The sequence below is a fragment of the Erythranthe guttata genome, chromosome 3, assembly GCF_056151865.1.
Source record: "Erythranthe guttata isolate IM_541 chromosome 3, IM_541, whole genome shotgun sequence".
Taxonomy (NCBI): Eukaryota; Viridiplantae; Streptophyta; class Magnoliopsida; order Lamiales; family Phrymaceae; genus Erythranthe; species Erythranthe guttata.
The window spans coordinates 15,351,261-15,371,791 of NC_142535.1; the positions used below are offsets into that span (position 1 = coordinate 15,351,261).

The following is a 20,531-nucleotide window of genomic DNA, read 5'->3' on the forward strand; positions in this document are numbered from 1 at the left end:
ATAAATATTGGGGTAAATTACACACACCCCCCTGAGGTAAGCTTAAATAACTGTAAGGTCCCTGTGGTATCGATAATTACACTTAGCCCCCTGAAACGTAGTCAGAAACTCGAATAGGATAATGAATTGGATACGTTATTCCGATAGGGTTCTAACGGACTATTGGTTTCAGAAAGTGGTGAAGACAACAAAGAGCTATGGGGTGACATGGCTCCCCGAACATTCCCGAACATTTCTTAAATCACCCATAGCTCTTTGTTGTCTCCACCACATTCTGAAACCAATAGTCCGTTAGAACCCTATCGGAATAACGTATCCAATTCATTATCCCATTCGAGTTTCTGACTACGTTTCAGGGGGCTAAGTGTAATTATCGATACCACAGGGACCTTACAGTTATTTAAGCTTACCTCAGGGGGGTGTGTGTAATTTACCCTAAATATTGAATATATATCTTACTATATAGTAATTTACATGAAATGTTGGTGTGCAAGATAAAGTGAAATATGCAGTTCAAAAATTGATACGAATGTCGGCCACTATCGCGTCCACATACAATTGATTTCAGCTCCACGTCATCATGACTTCATAAATTACCTATTAAACCTTAAACAATAAAATATAAAATAATTCGGCTTAATTCCACTTTGCACCCTTGAAATATACCATTTTGGCACTTTGCACCCTCGAAAAATAATAATAGCACTTTGCACCCTCAAAACACAATAAATCATTCACAATGCACCCTCAATTGAATAATAAAGGCAATTTCATTTTTCATTGGTGTTTTTATTTTCCGAGTACAAAATAAAAAAAAAAATTGTTATTTTCTTGAACTTCAAACCTAATTTCGAGCGGACAAAGTGCGAAAAAATAAAAATTACACCGGAGTATTAAAAAAAACTACATTTTCTTACAAAAGAAAAATAAAAAATAAGCTTTTATCACTAAATTATTCGATTAATGGATCTTTTATGTAACTGTTTAAAAATATTAGGTGAAAATATTTAGAAGGAAATATGATTTTCAGATAACTTGATAACGGAATAGCTGAATGATTTTTTTTCGTAAAATATTTTATTTTGATAAAAAATATAATTTTTAAATATGTTGATGAAATGTATTTTTATTCTTAAACTTTATAGTTTCAAAATGATTGATGAATAAAAAAAATATTTGACATTTGGCGTTCTAAAAAAATATCACTAAAAATATTAGATTTATAATTTTTAGCTTTAAAAATTCATTTGGGGTGCATTATGCATGATTTATTGTATTTCGAGGGTGCAAAGTGCTATTAATTTATTTCGAGGGTGCAAAGTGCCAAAATGGTATATTTCATGGGTGCAAAGTGGAATTAAGCCAAAATAATTCATATGTTTTCAATTAACTGTCATTTAATATTTGAACACACGTATTAAAAGAGCCTAAATGAAATACAAATTAAAAAAAAAATTACAATATTTTGCAATATATTTTCATTAATTTTATTTGAATTAATTAGAGTAAATTACAACCACCCCTGAGGTATGGTCAATTTACGAAAAAACCCCTCGTGCTTATATAATTACAACTATCTCTCAACTATAATATTTTTTACACGGGGCCACCCTTATGGTGTCAAATTCAACAAAATATTCTAGATTCCGCGAAATGTTCTCTAATTTGTACTCGTTTTATGCAATATTCTAGTTTCTGATGCCCCACAATCTGATATATACAAGCCGAAAAACACATTTTATGATCATCTTGTTTCAAAATGTGGAGCTCGAATAGAATAAAACGGGTACAAAATTGAGAATATTTCATATAATCTAGAAGATTTCACTAAATTTGACACCGCAAGACTGAACGTGTAAGAAGATTTATAGTGGAGGGAGTGGTTGTAATTACCCAAACATAAGTGATTTTTTTCGTAATTTAACCATACCTCAGGGGTTGGTTGTAATTTACCCGAATTAATTATTTTCTTGTTCCTTACTTAAAACTAACTTATAACTTATAAAGGGAAAATTGAAAAATAATTAGTGTGTCATTTCTCTCTATTATAATGTAAATGTATCGGATAATTTAAAGGGCAAAATACACTTTACCCCCTTGTACTATACCTTATGTAACACTTACCCTCTTGAACTATGGAAAATACACTTACCCCCTATTTTAATGGTCAACCTATTTGACTCTTAACGGTGTTAGTAGTAAAATAAATTTAATATATTTTTAATAATTCTTACTAAATAACAAATTTTTTATTTAAAAACATAATATATGTACTATGAATAAATTAAATAAATATTTAAGATAATAATATTTTTTAAATTTAAATAAGAAAAATATTATTACTTTTTCAATTCAATATATTTTTTAATAATTCATAAGAAAGGACACCTAATTTTTATTAAAAAAATATTTTTTCATTGTGGATAATTATATTAAATAAGTATTTAACATGTATAAAATTTTACATATAGGATTAAAATATTTAATCATTAGATATTTATATTAAAAATTGTAATTCTACGGTAGTGTTTTTTTAACGATATATGCTAATAATTTATTTTATTTATTTGTAACATCAAATTTCATTTAAGCCTTTTACATTTATGATTAACTATACGAAATTTAATGTTACAAATAAATGTTAAAATTCAATGTACACAATGTTTAACGAGTTAAATAATTTAACTCAGAATATGAAAAAATATACTTGCTACTTGGTTGTATAAAATAATACATGAAAAATTATACTGTTTAAATATTAATTTTTTAAAATAAATATTTAACAAGTAAATTATATTTAATCCGAATTTTAAAAAAGAATTGCTATCTTAAATATTTATTTAATATTTTCATAGTACATGTAATATTTTTTTAAGTAAAGAAAATGTGTCGTTTAGTAAGAATAAAAATATATTAAATTTATTTTACTACTAACACCGTTAAGAGTCAAATAGGTTGACCATTAAAATATGGGGTAAGTGTATTTTTCATAGTACAGGGGGTAAGTGTTACATATGACATAGTACAAGGGGGTAAAGTGTATTTTGCCCTAATTTAAATTAAATAAAAAGATTTTAATTTTCCCAAATCGACTGTTATTTTTTTACGAGGATGATTTTCTTGCATTGAACATTCTAATCACAACAAGGCTATTTCCGTAATTTCACGTAATCATATGCGACAGATTTTTCCTATAAATAGCGACTCTCTCATAAGCTCTGCTCAATCAGTAATTTCTAGAAAGAGAAGTAAAACAAAAAAAAAAATGGCGGAAAAAAGCAAGATTCTGATAATCGGCGGAACAGGGTATATCGGTAAATTCGTAGTGGAAGCCAGCGCAAAATCCGGTCACCCAACATTTGCTCTGTTCAGAGAGAGCACAATCGCCGATCCGGTCAAAGGCAAAATCGTCGAGGGTTTCAAAAACTCCGGTGTCACCATTCTCACTGTATGTATATGTATATATAATTATATGAACTATTATTGTATGTATAATAAATTAATAATAAAATTAAGTGTGTGAAAAGTGGTGTACTGTGTGTGAATTTTGTGCAGGGTGATTTGTACGATCACGAGAGCTTGGTGAAGGCGATAAAGGAGGTGGATGTTGTTATATCTACAGTTGGCAGCTTTCAATTGGCTGATCAAGACAAGATTATTGCTGCAATTAAGGAATCTGGAAATATTAAGGTAATTATTTTTAATTTGTCTGATGATAATTAATCATGAAAATTAGTTATTACTCAAATAGGGGTGGAAATTGGAACGGGAATTTTCCAAATTTCGTAGATTCTGTTCCGAATATTTCTAATTTTGGAATAATATTTTTCATTCCGAATTTCAAAAGTTCCGATTTTTTTTTTTCCGAACGGAATTGGAATACATACTGGTGTCTGATTCTGATCCGATTTTAATTTTCAAAAATTCTGATTTATGTCCGAATTTTACGCATCAAAATATCAATATTATTATGTATTTTATATCACCAAGTGACTGAAAAAAAAGGAAATTCAAATTCCGCCATTTCGATCCGAAATTTTTCGATTCAGAGCAAAATTGTTCATTCCTATTTCCGAAATTCCGACTTTCGATTTTTCCGGGAACATAATTTCGAAATAAATTGAAAATTCTCCGGAAGTGGTAATTTTGATCCGATTTCAACCCCTAGTTAATAGTGAACGATATCACCAATTGCAATATTGATGATTCTAAATAGTAGGATATTGGAATAGAGGATGAAATGTAAATAGGATTTTTGATAGTGTCTTTTTTTTCAATCTTGGATGTTGCAGAGGTTTTTTCCTTCGGAATTCGGAAACGATGTGGATCGAACCCGAGCCGTCGAACCAGCAAAGTCAACATTCGATATAAAGGTCAAAATCCGAAGAGCTATCGAGGCAGAGGGCATCCCATACACCTATGTATCGTCCAACTATTTTGCCGGATATTCGCTGCCGTCATTCGCCCAACCGGGCTTCGCCACCTCTCCTCCAAGAGACAAAGTAATTATCCTCGGAGATGGAAATCCTAAAGGTACTTAATTCCCCAAAAAAAAAATTCGATTTACGATAAATTAAGTTTCAAGATTCACACAATTAATTAGTGGGATTTGCAAAATACTCTCGATTTCGTTAGTGGTTTTGCTTAATGCAACTTTTTTTAAAAAAAAGCTTATCTTTAAAGTTCTTGAAATTCATAAGCCTTTATTTTTTTCTAATTTTTTTTTTCGGTTATATCTTTTCTATATCCGATCGTAGCTGTATTCAATCACGAGCAAGATATCGGAACATACACCATCAAAGCTGTGGATGATCCAAGAACATTGAACAAGATCCTCTACATTAAGCCTCCTAAGAATACGTACTCGTTCAACGAACTCGTTTCTTTATGGGAGAAAAAAATCGGGAAGACTCTCGAGAAAGAGTACGTTTCGGAGGAACAACTCTTGAAGCAAATCGAAGGTTAGTGTGAAAAGCCTTGTATCAATTTGTTCTTTATTTAAAAATCCGAATAATTTTCGTTTTATCATTAATCAATTAATTCTATATAATTAAACTATTGTGTGTTTGCAGAATCGCCAATTCCGGTGAATATCATACTTGCAATCAACCACTCGATTTTCGTGAAGGGCGACCAAACCTACTTTGAAATCGAGCCTTCGTTCGGGGTGGAAGCTTCCGAGCTCTATCCCGATGTCGAATATACGACTGTGGAGAAGTATCTCGATCAATTTGTGTAATAATTTGTATCGTGCATGGATTTAAGAACTTTGTTGTGCATTTCTTTTCTTAAATGTGAGAACTTTGTTGTGTTGTTGTGGTTGTTTGATGATATATCTCAGCAGTGTAATCAAGTATTTGAAAGCTTTTCTGTTTTAAAATAAAAGTTTTTTAAAGCTTTAAAATAATAAAATTTGTGATTGTTATTACTTATTACGGAAAAATATATATTCATATATAGGGCAAATTACGGGCACCCCTGAGTTATGATCAAATTATGAAAATACCATTCATGTTTGAGTAATTACAACCACCCCTTAATTATATATTATTTTACGAAAAGACCCCTACATAGGTAACTTTAGGGATGTCGATTCGGTAAAATCGAACCGAAATTTCAGTACGCCAGCATTTCATACCGTTTACCGAACTAAATATACGATTTGGTTTGGTAAATCGAATTACATAAATTTTATGTAAAAATATTTAAAAGATTGGGTGACTGTAATTAATCAAACAAGAGGGATTTTTCGTAATTTGGATATATTTTGATAAGAAAGATGTTGGCTGATGTTTAACATGTGATGATCATAGTGTTGTAATAATTGGCTTTTTTTTTTTTTTGACTTCTAGAAGCTATCTTTTTCAATTATTCTTTTTGCCTTTCACGCCTTTAACTTTTGAGCTGTAAAACCATACAATTGATGGAGTGCAACATTATGGGCATTATTGTATTGAAAACTTGAATTAAATGTAACATATTTCAATTTCAAACCACAAGTTAAACAAAGACATAACATAAAAAGACATATTGAAACTATCTATATAAACTATTGCTAGATTGTAGTTGTAGTTTGATCCAGGGGCGGACCCAGGGGGGTTTTCTTGGGGGGGCGGAAATATAGGGGTAATTTAAGAGAGAAATTTTTTTTTGTTTTTAGGGACTAAAGTGTACAAAATTAAAAGTTTGGGGGGGCGAAAGTGTATAAACTAATACATAAATACCAAAAAAAAAAAAAAAAAAAAAAAAACAGCTTAAAAAAAAAATCTTGGGGGGGCGGGGGCCACCCCAGCCTTAGGCGTAGGTACGCCCCTGGTTTGATCCACTTGTGGGCACCATTCTAATGATTCTTTTGGATGTTGTGTATCACCCCATATAGGCACCGTCCAAGTTACGCAGCGCGGTCCTCCAAGACCGTTAGAATTGTTGCTGGAATAATCTCCCTCGAAGCAATGATATCTTCTTGTATCCAACGAGTAATACATAACTTTATCGCGGTAAAATTTGGGGAAGAAAACTTTATTCGCCAGGCTTTTTATATTGGTCGTGTAACCAAAAGATGACGTCCTGCACACATAAAATACTTTGTCCCCTAAATCTTCCACAAATTCCCAACTGAGACCCTTCGAGAGCTTATACACACTCACTCTTCTTTCGCTGTGCATCTCAAATACAGCAAAAATTTCTTTCTGGCCCTTAGATTTGATCAAGTAGTGCTCTCTAATATTCTTACGAAGTTGACGCGGCTTGAGACAACCGGTGAAGACACTCCATGCAAGATTATAGCCATGTTTGCTAATATCAAACGTTGCAATATTTCCTTTCAAATCCAAGAAGTACAATAGCCCACCATCCAAAACTGGGGGCCCAAAGGTCGCCTGAAATTTATGAGGTGTCTCGTAAATATAAAATTTCCACTCATCTTCTCCATGTTTTAAAACTCCGATTTCTGTTTCATTGTATCTTTGGTCCATTCCTGCCACAATGTATCTTTGGTCTATTACTGTGCCTATTCCCACAATGACACAGTCCGGAGAAGTTGGTGGGTGAAAGAAACATATTGTAGAGTAGGCGGCCACGCGACCCTTTAAGCATAGTGCGGGTAGTTCAATCATATGATGGTTGAAAGGATCGTAGAAAAATAGGATTTCATCATTATCACGAGACATCAATAACAATAACCATCCATGATTGGAGAAACATATTATTGCGCCTTCGAGTTTGGGGAAGTACAGATGGAAGAAGGAGTTGTGTTGAAAGAATTTCCAGAGGTGCTTCTTACTCCTTCCATTAAACATTAGACACGGTGAATGGCAGTACGGCGACGCAAAGATAGCTTCGTTCCAAGATCGACATACTAGACGAAAATTATATCGGTCTATAGCCGATACGTTTGATAGTATCAAACCTAAAAGTTCTTGAGGAATATCGTTCCAATCCATTAGTTTATAACCTACATATCCATTAAGAAAAACATTATTGATTTATGTTCCAAAAAAAAATATTATTGATTATTGTATAATCATCCGAATATCAAATAGCTAAAAAAACTAAACAAATAAAAGAGTGAATGCGTATGAAGAATATTGACAGTCATACATCAAATTAAATCATTACTAAGCATAACAACAATTGGTTTGCCTATAATTATTTAGTTTGAATTACTAACAAAATCCCGTAACACAAATTATATTTTCTTTGTTTATTCATTGTTTTTTCCTCAGTTAAGTTTCAACTATAAAAAAAAAAAAAAAAAAAAAAAAGGAATTTAAAGAGAGAGATTAAAGTTTACGTACCTTTTGATGGATGCAAACTGAATATATATATTTTATATATATACATATATATGTATACACACACGGTTTACATGGCAATTGATTAGGGAAGATCACAAATATTAATAAGTCAAATAGTAATATCCTATAATAAGTATTCATAAATAAAATCAAATCACAAAATAATATTTACAATTAAGTAAAATATTAATGTATAATCAAACTAAATATATTTTGAGGATGATATCTAACAATATATTACCTCCGATTTTTGTTGCCCGAATAGGAAATTAAATTACCAAAGAATTAATGGAGTACCAATTATACGAAATTATATAATATATTCTAATTTGGATTGCAATTATTTCCATCCATCCCATCTTATTGCAGAGATCTTGCATACTAATTTGACAAATATTTGCATAAATTATTGTTATATTATATATAATTATAGTTAGCTCGTTCCTTTAATTAGTTTCTTGATTTTGCAATTCCTGCAATTATTTCCTAAGTTTTCTTTTTTTGTTTTTTTGTTTTTTTTTTTAATCTTTTGCCTTGTTAGTTTCAAAATAATAAATAAATATCAAGTTAAAGAGTCCTTATATATTTCATTTTTTTTCCTTTACAAATTTGAAAGAGATATTATTTCTCTTAAGAATTTTGTTTGAGTTGCACTTTGCCTCAAATTACAAATTGAGACACATATTTTTGCTGGAATTGTCCTAAATTTGTTCAATTGAAGGACAATTGCGCCATTTTAAGGATTGATCACTATAATAGCTTCTAACCGAAGAAGAAATTAAACATTCTCATAATTTTGGAACCATAATAGGCACAATTTGTTTTTGATAAAAGAAATCCATTTTTATTTTCTTTTTAAAATTAGTGAAAATGTGTTGTTTCGGATTTTAGGGTTTGGATGGCAATAAAAAAATGACCCATTAATAAGGATTAAAAATCTTTTAAAGGATTTTCTTTTATTTTGTTAGAAAATTCCGAAAAAGAGTGAAAAATATTGTGAAAATTTTTATAATATTCGAATTTGGAACAAGAGATTATAAATTAATGTAATTTCTAAAATTTCTAAAATTCCGCCAATTTCGAGGATTCCGAAATCAGAATTCAAAAATCCATTTCGCTTGTGGTCGGCGGCGACAAGGTGAAAATTGGGTTAATATGTAATATTTATTAAATATAGGGTCATTGTGCAAATATTGAATAAATTAGAGCATAATGAATGAAAATTTATAAAAATTATATTATGAAGGGTACTTTGGACAAACGACAAGGAATGAGTTTATTTGCGAAACTGTTTTTGGGTGGACATATATGCCTTTAAGTCTAGTCCTACGAGCCTATCTGCCATTTGTCCATAAAGTTAAAAAACGTTCATCTTCAATTGCACTTATATATTTACATTCGCAGCTTGACAAAACACCCTCAAAAGAATAAAGAGTAATAAGCAACATTATTACCTTGAAATTTGAGGAATATAATCTTGTTCGCCATACATTTCACACAAGTAGTATACCAAAAAAAAAAAAACGTATTGCTGACGTAAAACACTATGTCTTTTAATCCTCTACAAATTCCCACGAAAATTTAGTCCCCTCGAGAGCTTAAACACTCTAACATTTCTTTCGTTGCGCATCGCAAATACAACAAAAAGTTTCTTCCCACCTTTAGTTTGACCAAGAAGTGCTCTTTAATATTCTTGCAAAATCGTAACCGGTGAAGACACTTCATGCAAGATCATTCCTATGTTTGCTAATTAAAGGTTGCCACATTTAGAAGGTGTTTGACTAAACTTATAAGATGTTAAAAGGAGATTATAAGATGTTTTGGAGATCATAAGTTCTTCCAAAGTGTTTGGTAATTTTTTTTTTAAAATATGCTGTTGGAAAGCAAATGTGATCTTTTAAAAAAAATACATCTACCCCACCTTTTTTATTTAAGATCTTATAATGAGTAAAAATAGGAAATAAGCTCATTATCTAAACACTCTAAAAATTAATTCAAAAAATAAGATGTAACAGCTTATCAGCTCTTAAAAAATCTTATCTGACGTAAGAGCTTATCAGCTGTTTAAAATAAGATTAGTCAAACACCCATCTTACTGTGGTATCCGAAAAGTATAATAGCCGACCATCCAAAACTGTTAGTGTTGTCGTATTAACTGACTTATTTTGGCTATTTAGGGCCTTATTTGATGGGCTTGTTAAGTTTGATATTTGCTGGTCTTAGTCCACCACCACGGTGACGTGCGTGGTGAAGATAGAGTCGCCGCCCATGACGCGCATTCACATTTGGTGCACTTGTACCATGACTTCGCATCGGCATACTTGTCAGACTCCAAAAGGATCTTCCCCTCGTTGGGAAGCTTGGGAGGAGCTTTTTTGGGAGCCATAATTGAGCTACTCTATGGAATATATATATATATATATATATATATATATATATATATATATATATATATATATATATATATATATATATATATATATATATAAGTTGAGACTATTGAAATTTTATTAATTTAGCGAAATATTAACTTATCGATAAATTAATAATTATTAATTTATACATTAATTAATAATTTATTAATTTGTGAAATTATTTTTATTATTATTTTCAATAAATACATTTTTTTTAATTTCTTACGTGTATATTATTCATTGTACCATTAGTTCAATGCACTATAGAGCCCGTTTCACGAACGGAAGCTCTTAAAGCACAATGGTATTGAACAATTTCATGTTGAGTTATACGAAAGTTATACCAGAAGTTCTAACCGCGTTAAGAAAAGTGAGGCACGAGATTGATGGTAATGTGAACTTCAACAAGAAACAAACGGCAATGAAATTCTATTTTATTAAACCTTCATAAATCTATAAAATATGTATTGTACATGTAATTTAAGAATTATTTTTATGAATTATTAATTTATATAATATATGGCACTACACCCAAACAGGCATTTTCTAACAAACTATAACCGTTACAATAAATATTACTAACGGCGTAATTCTGTTAGAAAACGCATGTTAGAAATTTAGAGGTTCAAATTACTAACGGAATTTGTCCGTTAGAATAAATAATCAGACCCGTTAGAAAAATAATTAAATGTAACGCTTATATCCGTTAGAAGTTATATTGTAACGGTATTTATTTGAACACTATTGTTATTTGTTCTAACGCATATTTCCGTTAGCAAATTAATTAAGCGTTAGAAAAAAAATTACTATTGCTAACAGTTAGATTCGTTAGAAACAAAAATACACCGTTGGAAACGTAAATAATACTAACGGTTAGTTGTGTTAGAAAATCAATTGTAACATATTGTGATGTAACCCTTGTTAATTTGCTAACGGATATAATCGTTAGAAAAGTTAAATAATTTTGAGAAGTTTTAATAATACTAACGCTTAGATTTGTTATAAAAAAATCAGCTTTTCAAAATCTTTATTTTTTTGTCAATTAAAATTATTAAAGCCTCGACATCATTATAAAAAAACGAGCTTGGGCAGAATATGACCCACATGTTTCCACTGCACCTGTATTACATCGTTCAAAGTAACAACAATTCATATGATGTACATCACAAGTATTCATAAATAAAAACAAAATCCAAATCTCTAATAAAACATAGAATGTAACCATCCATCAAAATAATCATTTATCATAAATAAACTGTTCAACTCAAGTTATCCAGAAAAACAAAATAAAACAAAATTCGATGGACCATCAACTATTAGAACAAATTATCCACCATTCCAAGTTAATCATCTAAATAATCCATGTAAAACTAAATTATAAACTCAAATATTTACTAACCAGCTCTGAAACCAAATTACAAATCCCCTTGGACGAAGCCTACCAACGTATCATAACCCCCTTGAGGAGGGTCCCACACACGAGCATTAGGATCAAGTACTTCTTCAATATAATCTTTATGTTCCTCAGGTCCAACAATTTTGAAGTGACACACCCTGGAGGTATCATTGTCACTACATATCCCCTGGCTATTTTTCTTCCAAACTTATCACACTAGTAAACTTGAGGATTTGGAGCGTTGGCATTGGCAGGAGGGGCATGCAATACAGTAGGGATGTTCAAATGTTGAGTCGAATAAATAGGAGGACTCATTGAATTGGATCCAAACTCACTTGAAGATGCAGAAGTATAACTCGTTTTATCAATCTTTGAAGTAAACCTTCAAGACCGTCAATTCTGGAGATAATCTCATCTCTAGCATCTTTAAGAGCTTTTTCATTTTGTTGAATCCTTGACTTTGCTATCCCAAGATGAGTTAGTTGTTTATTGGAGATACATGAACCTACTGCACGTACTCCTGCCTTTCTCTCTTTTCCAAACTCATCTGCTATTGCACTGTATCAATGTCATCATAAGGCTCTGTACCTTGATCTCCACTCGAGTTTTGGATTTTTCTTTTATTTACAGCAGCTTTTACTTGCTTCTGTTATAGTCAAATAAGAAGATTTGTGAGATAATAAACAATATATAAGAAAATCATGTAATCTATAAATTACAAAAAAAATATTGAATACAATGGGATGTGGTAAAAAATAGGAAACGTGAAGGCGAGGAGAAAACAATTGATGATTACCTCCACTAATGGATGATTGACTGAAACTCCCGAACAAATACGGTAGTAGCCACGAATTCCTTCTCTTCTAACTCTGCTCCCGATTTCTCTCTGCCGCCACCAAGTAATTAGGAAGAATTTTTTTTAGTGAAAAAAGGTTAATTCATATTAAAAATATACCAATGTTTTAATTATAACTCATATTGAATATTTCTAGTTCAAGCGTAGATGCATTTTCCTCGTAATATCACAACTTCATCTACAATTCCACATTACACACTGACCCAAAATATTAACACTACACTATAAAACAACCCCGAAAGATTGACTACAGAAACTGCCATAATCGGCAGATTCAGACTCGCTCGTTTCCCACTTCGAACAGACCGTAAAACTCTATCAGCAAGAGTAAAATTCAGAACATCCTTAAACTTCTCCATGCTATCTACTATTTTTAAGAAGACACTGTTTTCAAATTCTAACGCTAAACCCCTCAAATTATGCCCAAAAAACGAAGGCGGCAAAAGGTTTATTATTTTTGAAATTCCGCCGATTCAACTGTCGTATTAAAATTGGTTTCGTAGTTCGTACAGTAGTCTGAATTTGGGGAATAATTGTTACCCCTATAAAATTTGGCCTGCTCAACATCTTTCTAAAAGAAATAAATTCGAAATTCAAAGTCTAATTACCTCTAATTTCGGCGACCACCACCGGAAAATTAGCTTATGTCGAGGGCTTCCTGCAAATGTATCCTGCTCGCCAAAACTCCACCGAATCGGCTTCAATTAACGATTTCTCCTCTTTATCAATTGAAACCCTAGCTCCCTTTTCCTTTGATTTGCTTTCAATTTCTCTGGATTCTCTTATGAATTCAATTTCCTGTGAAGATATGGAGAAATTGAATGAAATAAAAGAGGCAGACGAGAGAGGGACGGATTTTGGAGAGAAAAAAAATTTAGAGGGGCTGAAATCGTGGGAGAGGGGGACGGGTTTGGGGGAAAGACAAAAATAGCAGAATTGAGGGCTACGGTGGTTGAACCCGTGAGAACTCCTTCTCTATTTATTATTAAAATAACTAATTTATGAACAAAAGATTAAATATAAATAACTTATAAATTATTAACAATAGCTATATTTCTAACTCATTATCCGTTAAAATCCAACATTATGTCCGTTAGAACAAAATATAAATAAAATAAAAATGACTTATTACAAATACTAACACATAAGTTGTATTGCTAACGGATATAAGTGTTAGCAATTAGTAACGGGTATATCCGTTAGATATCATAAAATATTGGTGTTAGAAAATTGCTCATTTGGTGTAGTGTGGGGCTTCTTAAAATTTTCGAATGTGTATTATCTTATAAATTTAGCGACTTATTACTTTAGTACGTTGTCCCCGAGTCGGGACCGATAAAATTTATTATTTAAGCGAAGTTATTAATTTATCGGATATTAATTTATCGAGGTTTAATTAATTTATCATTAAAATGAATCTCGAGCATGGGACATATATATATATATATATATATATATATATATATATATATATATATAGTCTAAGAGCTATAAAAATAGGATAATTAAACAAACTTTACTACGATCAAATCCACGTGCAAATCACGTGAAAATCAAGTGCAAATCTCGTACATATTACGTGTTTATACGTGCAAATTTCTACTTATTCTACTTACCGATCATTTTCAATAATTGAATAATGATTCAAAATAGGAATAGTTACTTCATGAGTACTTGTAATGTTGTATCATGTAATAACATTTTATTGAGGACTTTAGGGATAATTAATATTCAAATTAATATATTTTTTGTTTGATAGATAAAAGTTATTAAACAAAATAATAAAAGAGAAAGCAAAAAGAAAACAACAATTAAAAGGAAGAGAAATAATAGAATAAATAAAGTGAAATTAAACGAATATAAAATGATGTGTTATTAACTCCGATCATCGATTAGTTTGACGAGCCAGAGGAGGAGCCCTTGTAACCGGTGACTGTGTTGAAGAAGGAGAGTCTGGCCATGATGCGGATTTCACATTTGTTGCACTTGTAACATGACTTCGCATCCGCATACTGGTCAGACTCCAGAAGGATCTTCTCGGACTCCAGAAGGATCTTCCCCTCATTGTGAGGGGGTGAGAGAGGGAGGGAGGGGGGAGAGAGGGAGAGAGAGAGAGATATTTATTTACTACCACTACCACCATTGCACCCTGTGACGTGGGTTGTGAAGAACGCAAGGCTCCCGAAGATGCGGACCTTACACTTGCTGCATTTGTAATACAACCGGACCTTACACTTGCTGCATTTGTAATACGACGACTACTTTGCATTCGCAGCATACTGCCCAGACTCCACAATGCTGGGAGGATCTTTTTTGGGAAGCTTCGGAGGTTTCTGGGGGGCATTGTTTGAGCTGCTTTAATTTTTTAATTCGATCTCTGTATCTCTGTGTGTGTATGTTTCAATTTTCATGCAGCTTTTATAGAGAATATAAATTTTCCATGGGCGATCATTCAGACCGGATGGGCCTATAAAAGACAATAATCGAATTACATTAACAAACTGACACGTAGACATACCTCAAATTTCTCTTAGCAATATTAACAAGTGGGTTTGCCCATTTAATACAAAACACAAAAACTAATAAAAAATAAAACCTTTTTCTCCAAAATCATTCACCAACAACAATTTAGGAAAAAAATATAATTGTTCAAATTAACAAAAATTACTAAAAAAATTACTACAAAAACCCGAAAACCGAAAACCGAAACTCGAAATCCAAAAACCCAAAAAAATCCAAAACCCGAAAATCGAAACCCGAAAACCCGAAAAACCCGAAACCCCGAAAACCCCGAAAAAACCCAAAACCCCAAAAAACCCGAAACCCAAAACCCCGAAAAACCCGAAACCCCAAAAAACCCGAAACTCCAAAACCTGAAACCCCGAAAAACCCAAAACCCGAAAACCCGTCCTTTGAACATAAGGTTTTATATTATTATTATTATTATTATTATTATTATTATTATTATTATTATTATTATTATTATTATTATTATTATTATTATTATTATTATTATTATAATATAAAAATATATTTATAACAACCATTCATTATTTATTTTATATTTTTTTCATTTTACTATAAAGAATTTTTAATAAAAAAATAATAATTAAAAAAAAAAGCCTAAATGAGCTCGAGCTAAAATATTCACGAACCTGCCCAAAATAATAAATATTTTCATTGGAATTGCCATAAATTTGTTCAATTGAAGGACATTTGCGTTATTTTAAGGGCATAGCTTCTATCGGAAGAAGAAATTGAAGAGTCTCGTAATTTTGGAACCACATTAAGCACTATTTGTTTTGGGATAAAAGAAATCGATATTTATTTTCTTTCTAAAATTAGTGAAATGTGTTGTTTTTTTCATCTATTAAAAAATATACGGATTTTAGGGTTTTGATGGAAATAATAAAAATGACTAAAATGCCCTTAAAATGGATGGATAAATTTGAAGTCCTATGAAAAACACCTAGGACATTATGATTTGCGTCGGAACAAAATTATTGGAATTTCGTTTTTCTTCTTTTTTTGCGTATTAATGTACAAACTAAACCTTCTACCAATATACAGTTAAACCTCTTTAAAATAGCACAGTCGGCACTAACAAAATTTTATTAATTTAGCGAAATATTAAATTATCGAACTAATAATTTAATACGTATTTACCGAGCGGGGACCGAAAGAAAATATTATTTAAGCAAGGTTATTAATTTATCGAGGTTCTACTGCTTCAATCATGCTTACTTTACAACTTCTCAAACACTCGGCTCGATCGTAAAATCTAACAGTTAAATCATTATTCTATTCCTCTTCACAAATCACAACTCAATTCTGATCGAACATAGTTCCGGCCGAACTCACCGGAAAATACATCTTCTCTACCAGAGATGCCACCGGAGCCGGAGCTGGCGCTGCCGGTGAAACAGTTGCTGCAATAAGTACCCTTCTCGGAAATAACAACTGCACCCCTTCCCTTCTTTCGTCACCTGCAAAAAACAAATTACTAAGTACATAAAAAACATATTCACAAAACCGAAACTAAAATCAATCAAATCAAGAATTATTAATAATAACAACGATACATAAAACAAATCCTCGTACCGTCAAATCTCCGGTAAAGATTAGCAGAATCCGATAATCGAACGAGCATCGGAGTTATAACTGTGAGGAGAGCCCAGAAGAACAAGATTACTACATAGATTCTTCCACTCATTGAGAGTATATTTGGCAGCCATTGAAATAGCTAAGTGCAGAGAGGCTTTTATTGCTTTGGTGAAGGGCTGTTTAATTACTTACTTAATTAATTAGAATTAGCTGGCCATGTTTGAGGACTAATCATAATTTGTTGTTTAAATTAAATATATGTTTCTACTAATGAACACGCGAAATATTATTTAATTTTTTTTTTTTGTAGATGATGATAATTTTAATTTTATTTGTCAATTTTGGTTGTTGGAAGTTGTTGAACCAAATTTGTGTGTATGTACATGAATTGGATTCATTCTGGCATCTCTTTGGCTAAGTCAAGGTTTTTGGATTCATTCTGTTAAGTTGTTATTTTCAAGATTATAGAGATTAATAATTTAAGAAAAAAAAAATTAAAAAATAGGAATGAAAAAACTTATTCTAAAACTATTTTATATTCACTTTTAATATAAAATGCATACTAACATTGATAATAATAGCATCATTTTCGGGGGGAAATAAATAAAAAAAAAGTCAGAAATTAAAATCAGATCGTAAATTAAAATATTTCAGACCTTCAGAAAAATATAAAAATAAAATAAAATAAAAAATCGGAACTCGAAATTCGAAATGAAAAATATTGCTTCAAAAATAAAATCAGATCGAAGTCGACAGAAATTGGAAATTCCGTGCCAATTTACATCCCTAGTCATTCCTAACAACTAGGACAATAGTAAAAAATGTCTAATTGGCCCTCGGTCTTTGCTTGATTATCATAAATCATATTTGCAAATTGGTACAAAGAAAAGATCAAAATCCAATTAAGCCCCGAGACCGAGTCATATTGAAACAGAGGATGTGTATATTGAGAAACAATATTCATCTTAAGAACAAAAAAAAAAGATCAACACATTTCGCCAACATTTATTACATAGAACGCGAATGTCAAACGATTAATCAGGCGAATTACAATAACTACAAGTCGTCTTTATTCATATTTTTTTCTGTTTAGCAAGTTAGAAGTATATATATATATACACAACATACATGTTTGAAGTCGCGTGTTCTAAAAAATTCCAACGCTCAGTCTCTGCGCGAGCCACTAGTACTTTGAGCAGGCCTCTTCCCGGAATATTTCTGTTCAAACACGTATGCAAAATTAAAGTCATTATACGAAGGAAGTCGAGAAAGAGAAACATCAAGAAAACAAAGTGAATATTTTAAGAATTTAATTAAATAATAGACGAGAATAGAGATACGTCACCTGCTTGCCAAAGTTGAACGGGACATATCTATGTTTGATCATATGAGTGATAAGCCTCTTCATTGTGAGGAAAAACAGAAAAAACCAGTAGAAGAATAATATCGGCCAGAAAACGGGAACATCGAATATAGAGAGGAATGTCATGAGGAAGGCAACACAAAGCGCTTTTGTGATTGCATACCTGAAATTTATTTAAAAAATTGCCAAAAAAAAAAAAAAAGGCAATTAAGTACAAATTTAATAGTCTCTTCAAACAAAACGAAAAACGCAAAAAGGAAGTATCGAAGTATGTCGATTGTCGACCGCAAACAGGGTAAAGGAAAAGATCAGCCACTTAAACAAATTCTTGAAATCCAAAAATACAATTCTTGCTCTTCTTAACAAAAATGATTATTTAGCTACATTAGTTGCGATTGAGTTAAAAAAGAAGTTGACGTTTTCGTTTTTTATCATAAGAGAACTGCTCGTTATTTCGGTCAGTTAACAAAATAAAGCCATTATTAAGACCAAAAAAGGGGCCTTACCATGCTGAATAATCGGGGAGTTAGTAAATCACGGTTGCCGTTTACAAGGTCTAAAAAAACTCGTATCAACTAAACTTAATAGCATTTTGTAAATATCACAAGATTCTCGCTTTAGTAAGTCAACTAAAAATTATTACGAAGAGAACAAATCAAACAAAGATATTTGACAACACAGCGAACCACAACTCAACCCCACATCGCTCGATACTATAATTTTATACACATGAACTCGATAGTTCATCATGATGCAACTCGAAACTGACAAAAGTCAAAACCATACAAATAACCGGAAAAAAAAATTTAATGCGATTTTTTTTTTCAAAACATTAAACATAATTCAAAATTTGCATTTAAAATCAATTTCAATCTCACCAGAACTTGAATTCGGGCAGGCGACGAGTGAATGGCCGATACTCGTAAGAGTCCTTAGTCGGAGAAGAAGCCCCTCCATCTAACACTTCAAGCTCGGGATCAACTTTCGGAGACATAAAACCAATCAACAAATTCAGTATATATATTCCTAAACCATACGAGATAATAAAAAACCCGTGTAAGTAATAAACACGCAAGACGTAAACTGCTGCTGCAGCAAGTGTCCCGAGCCATCTATTGACTATATGAGGAGCGGATCTATCCAGAAAATACTGAAACGCCCTCGAAAAATCGTCTCTCCATTTCGAAAATGGCGAAACTGGGGATTGATCATCTACTGGAACCTCTTCCATTATACTAATTCTTTAAAACTGCATCAAAAAATTATAGATAATCAACATGCAGCCACACTATCAACTTAATAACAGAGTGAACCCTAAAAAAATGTTTTCACATGTAAATTTTGAACAACAAATATATTCGATAATAACGAAAGAAAAATCGAAACTCATAATCAGGCAACTGATACAATTTAATTGCTTAATTACACAGCCCATGAAAAGATTTGATTTTTCAGACATTTTTTCCACGAATTGTGCCCTAATAAATTACAATTATCTGATTTAACCAAACTAACAGTAATACTTTACACGAATTCAACAATTTCCGATTCATGTGTGCTCAACAATTCATTCAAATATGTAATTACGAAATACAAAATTTAAATTTAGCAAATGGTAATCGACGTAATTAAAACTGGAAAACGAAAAAAAAATTAATTAAATTTGGCAAAGATGATGAAGAATCGAACCTGAATTCTGCTACGTGAATTTCCTTCCTCTACTTCAGTCTGTGATTAATGAATGAATTTCCGCATGGGTTTTTAGTTTTGAGAAGTCGGCAAAACGATTTAGGGAATTTATCAGTTTATATAGTGCTTATCTAGACCGACCCCATGAGTTTATGAATTTACACTATTTACCCTATTTAGTTAAAGGGTAAATTCCAATTTACCCCCTTGTACTCTGCCCAAAAACCACTTTACCCCTCGTACTCTTAATTTCGTCGATTTACCCCCTTGTACTTGTATAATTTCCCAATACAACCCTCTTCGTCAACTTTTTTCGATTTTGACTCTGACGCTATTTGGTCAAGAGTCAAAATATTGACGTAAATATTGAATTTTTTCGATTTTGACTTAGAAAAGAGAAAGTTTCACACATTCATATATTTTTTCTTTGCACTGGGTGGAATCGATCAATTTTTTGGTCTTGATTTTTACTAAATTAGGGGTTCAATTTGGGAATATCTTGGAAGGGGAAGTGGTGGGAGAAGAAGAAATGACAATATTAACGGAGGAGAAACGACGCGTTATAGGCAGTAGCAATTTTGTAATTTACAGAGTTGACCAAATGGCGTTAGAGTCAAAATTGACAAAAATTGAAGGAAAGAGTTGTATTGGAAAATTGTACAAGTACAAGGAAGTAAATCGATAAAATTGAGAGTACGAGAGGGTAAGGTGACTCTCATGCAGAGTACAATGGGGTAAAATGAAATTTACCCAGTTAAATAGATGATTACATCATCCATATTTCAATGTGTATTTTATTTATTTTTAAATATTATTTTATTAAATAACTCCCTAAAAAAATCTAACTATACTACTACTACTACATTTTCAAATGTGTATGATTCTAGTTATGCTTTATTTTTAAATGTTGTTG

General features: G+C 31.6%; 3 protein-coding genes across 3 annotated transcripts; 1 reads left to right on the plus strand and 2 right to left on the minus strand.

The window, feature by feature from the left end:
• Positions 1–3,220: 3,220 nt before the first annotated feature.
• On the plus strand, positions 3,221–5,412 carry LOC105963001 (isoflavone reductase-like protein). The gene is made up of 5 exons (XM_012987354.2): positions 3,221–3,448; positions 3,556–3,690; positions 4,293–4,533; positions 4,758–4,961; positions 5,073–5,412. The coding sequence occupies exons 1-5, from the start codon at positions 3,266–3,268 to the stop codon at positions 5,237–5,239; spliced, it is 930 nt and encodes a 309-aa protein (XP_012842808.2). The 5' UTR covers positions 3,221–3,265; the 3' UTR covers positions 5,240–5,412.
• Positions 5,413–6,254: 842 nt separating this feature from the next.
• LOC148771915 (F-box protein At3g56470-like) lies at positions 6,255–7,442 on the minus strand. The gene has a single exon (XM_088815284.1). The coding sequence runs from the start codon at positions 7,440–7,442 to the stop codon at positions 6,255–6,257; it is 1,188 nt and encodes a 395-aa protein (XP_088671410.1).
• Positions 7,443–17,559: 10,117 nt separating this feature from the next.
• Positions 17,560–19,743, minus strand: LOC105966101 (protein RER1B). Its single transcript, XM_012990651.2, has 4 exons — positions 19,619–19,743; positions 18,808–19,178; positions 17,912–18,092; positions 17,560–17,784 (listed from the first exon to the last, which is right to left on the minus strand). The coding sequence occupies exons 2-4, from the start codon at positions 19,158–19,160 to the stop codon at positions 17,731–17,733; spliced, it is 588 nt and encodes a 195-aa protein (XP_012846105.2). The 5' UTR covers positions 19,161–19,178; positions 19,619–19,743; the 3' UTR covers positions 17,560–17,730.
• Positions 19,744–20,531: the final 788 nt, after the last annotated feature.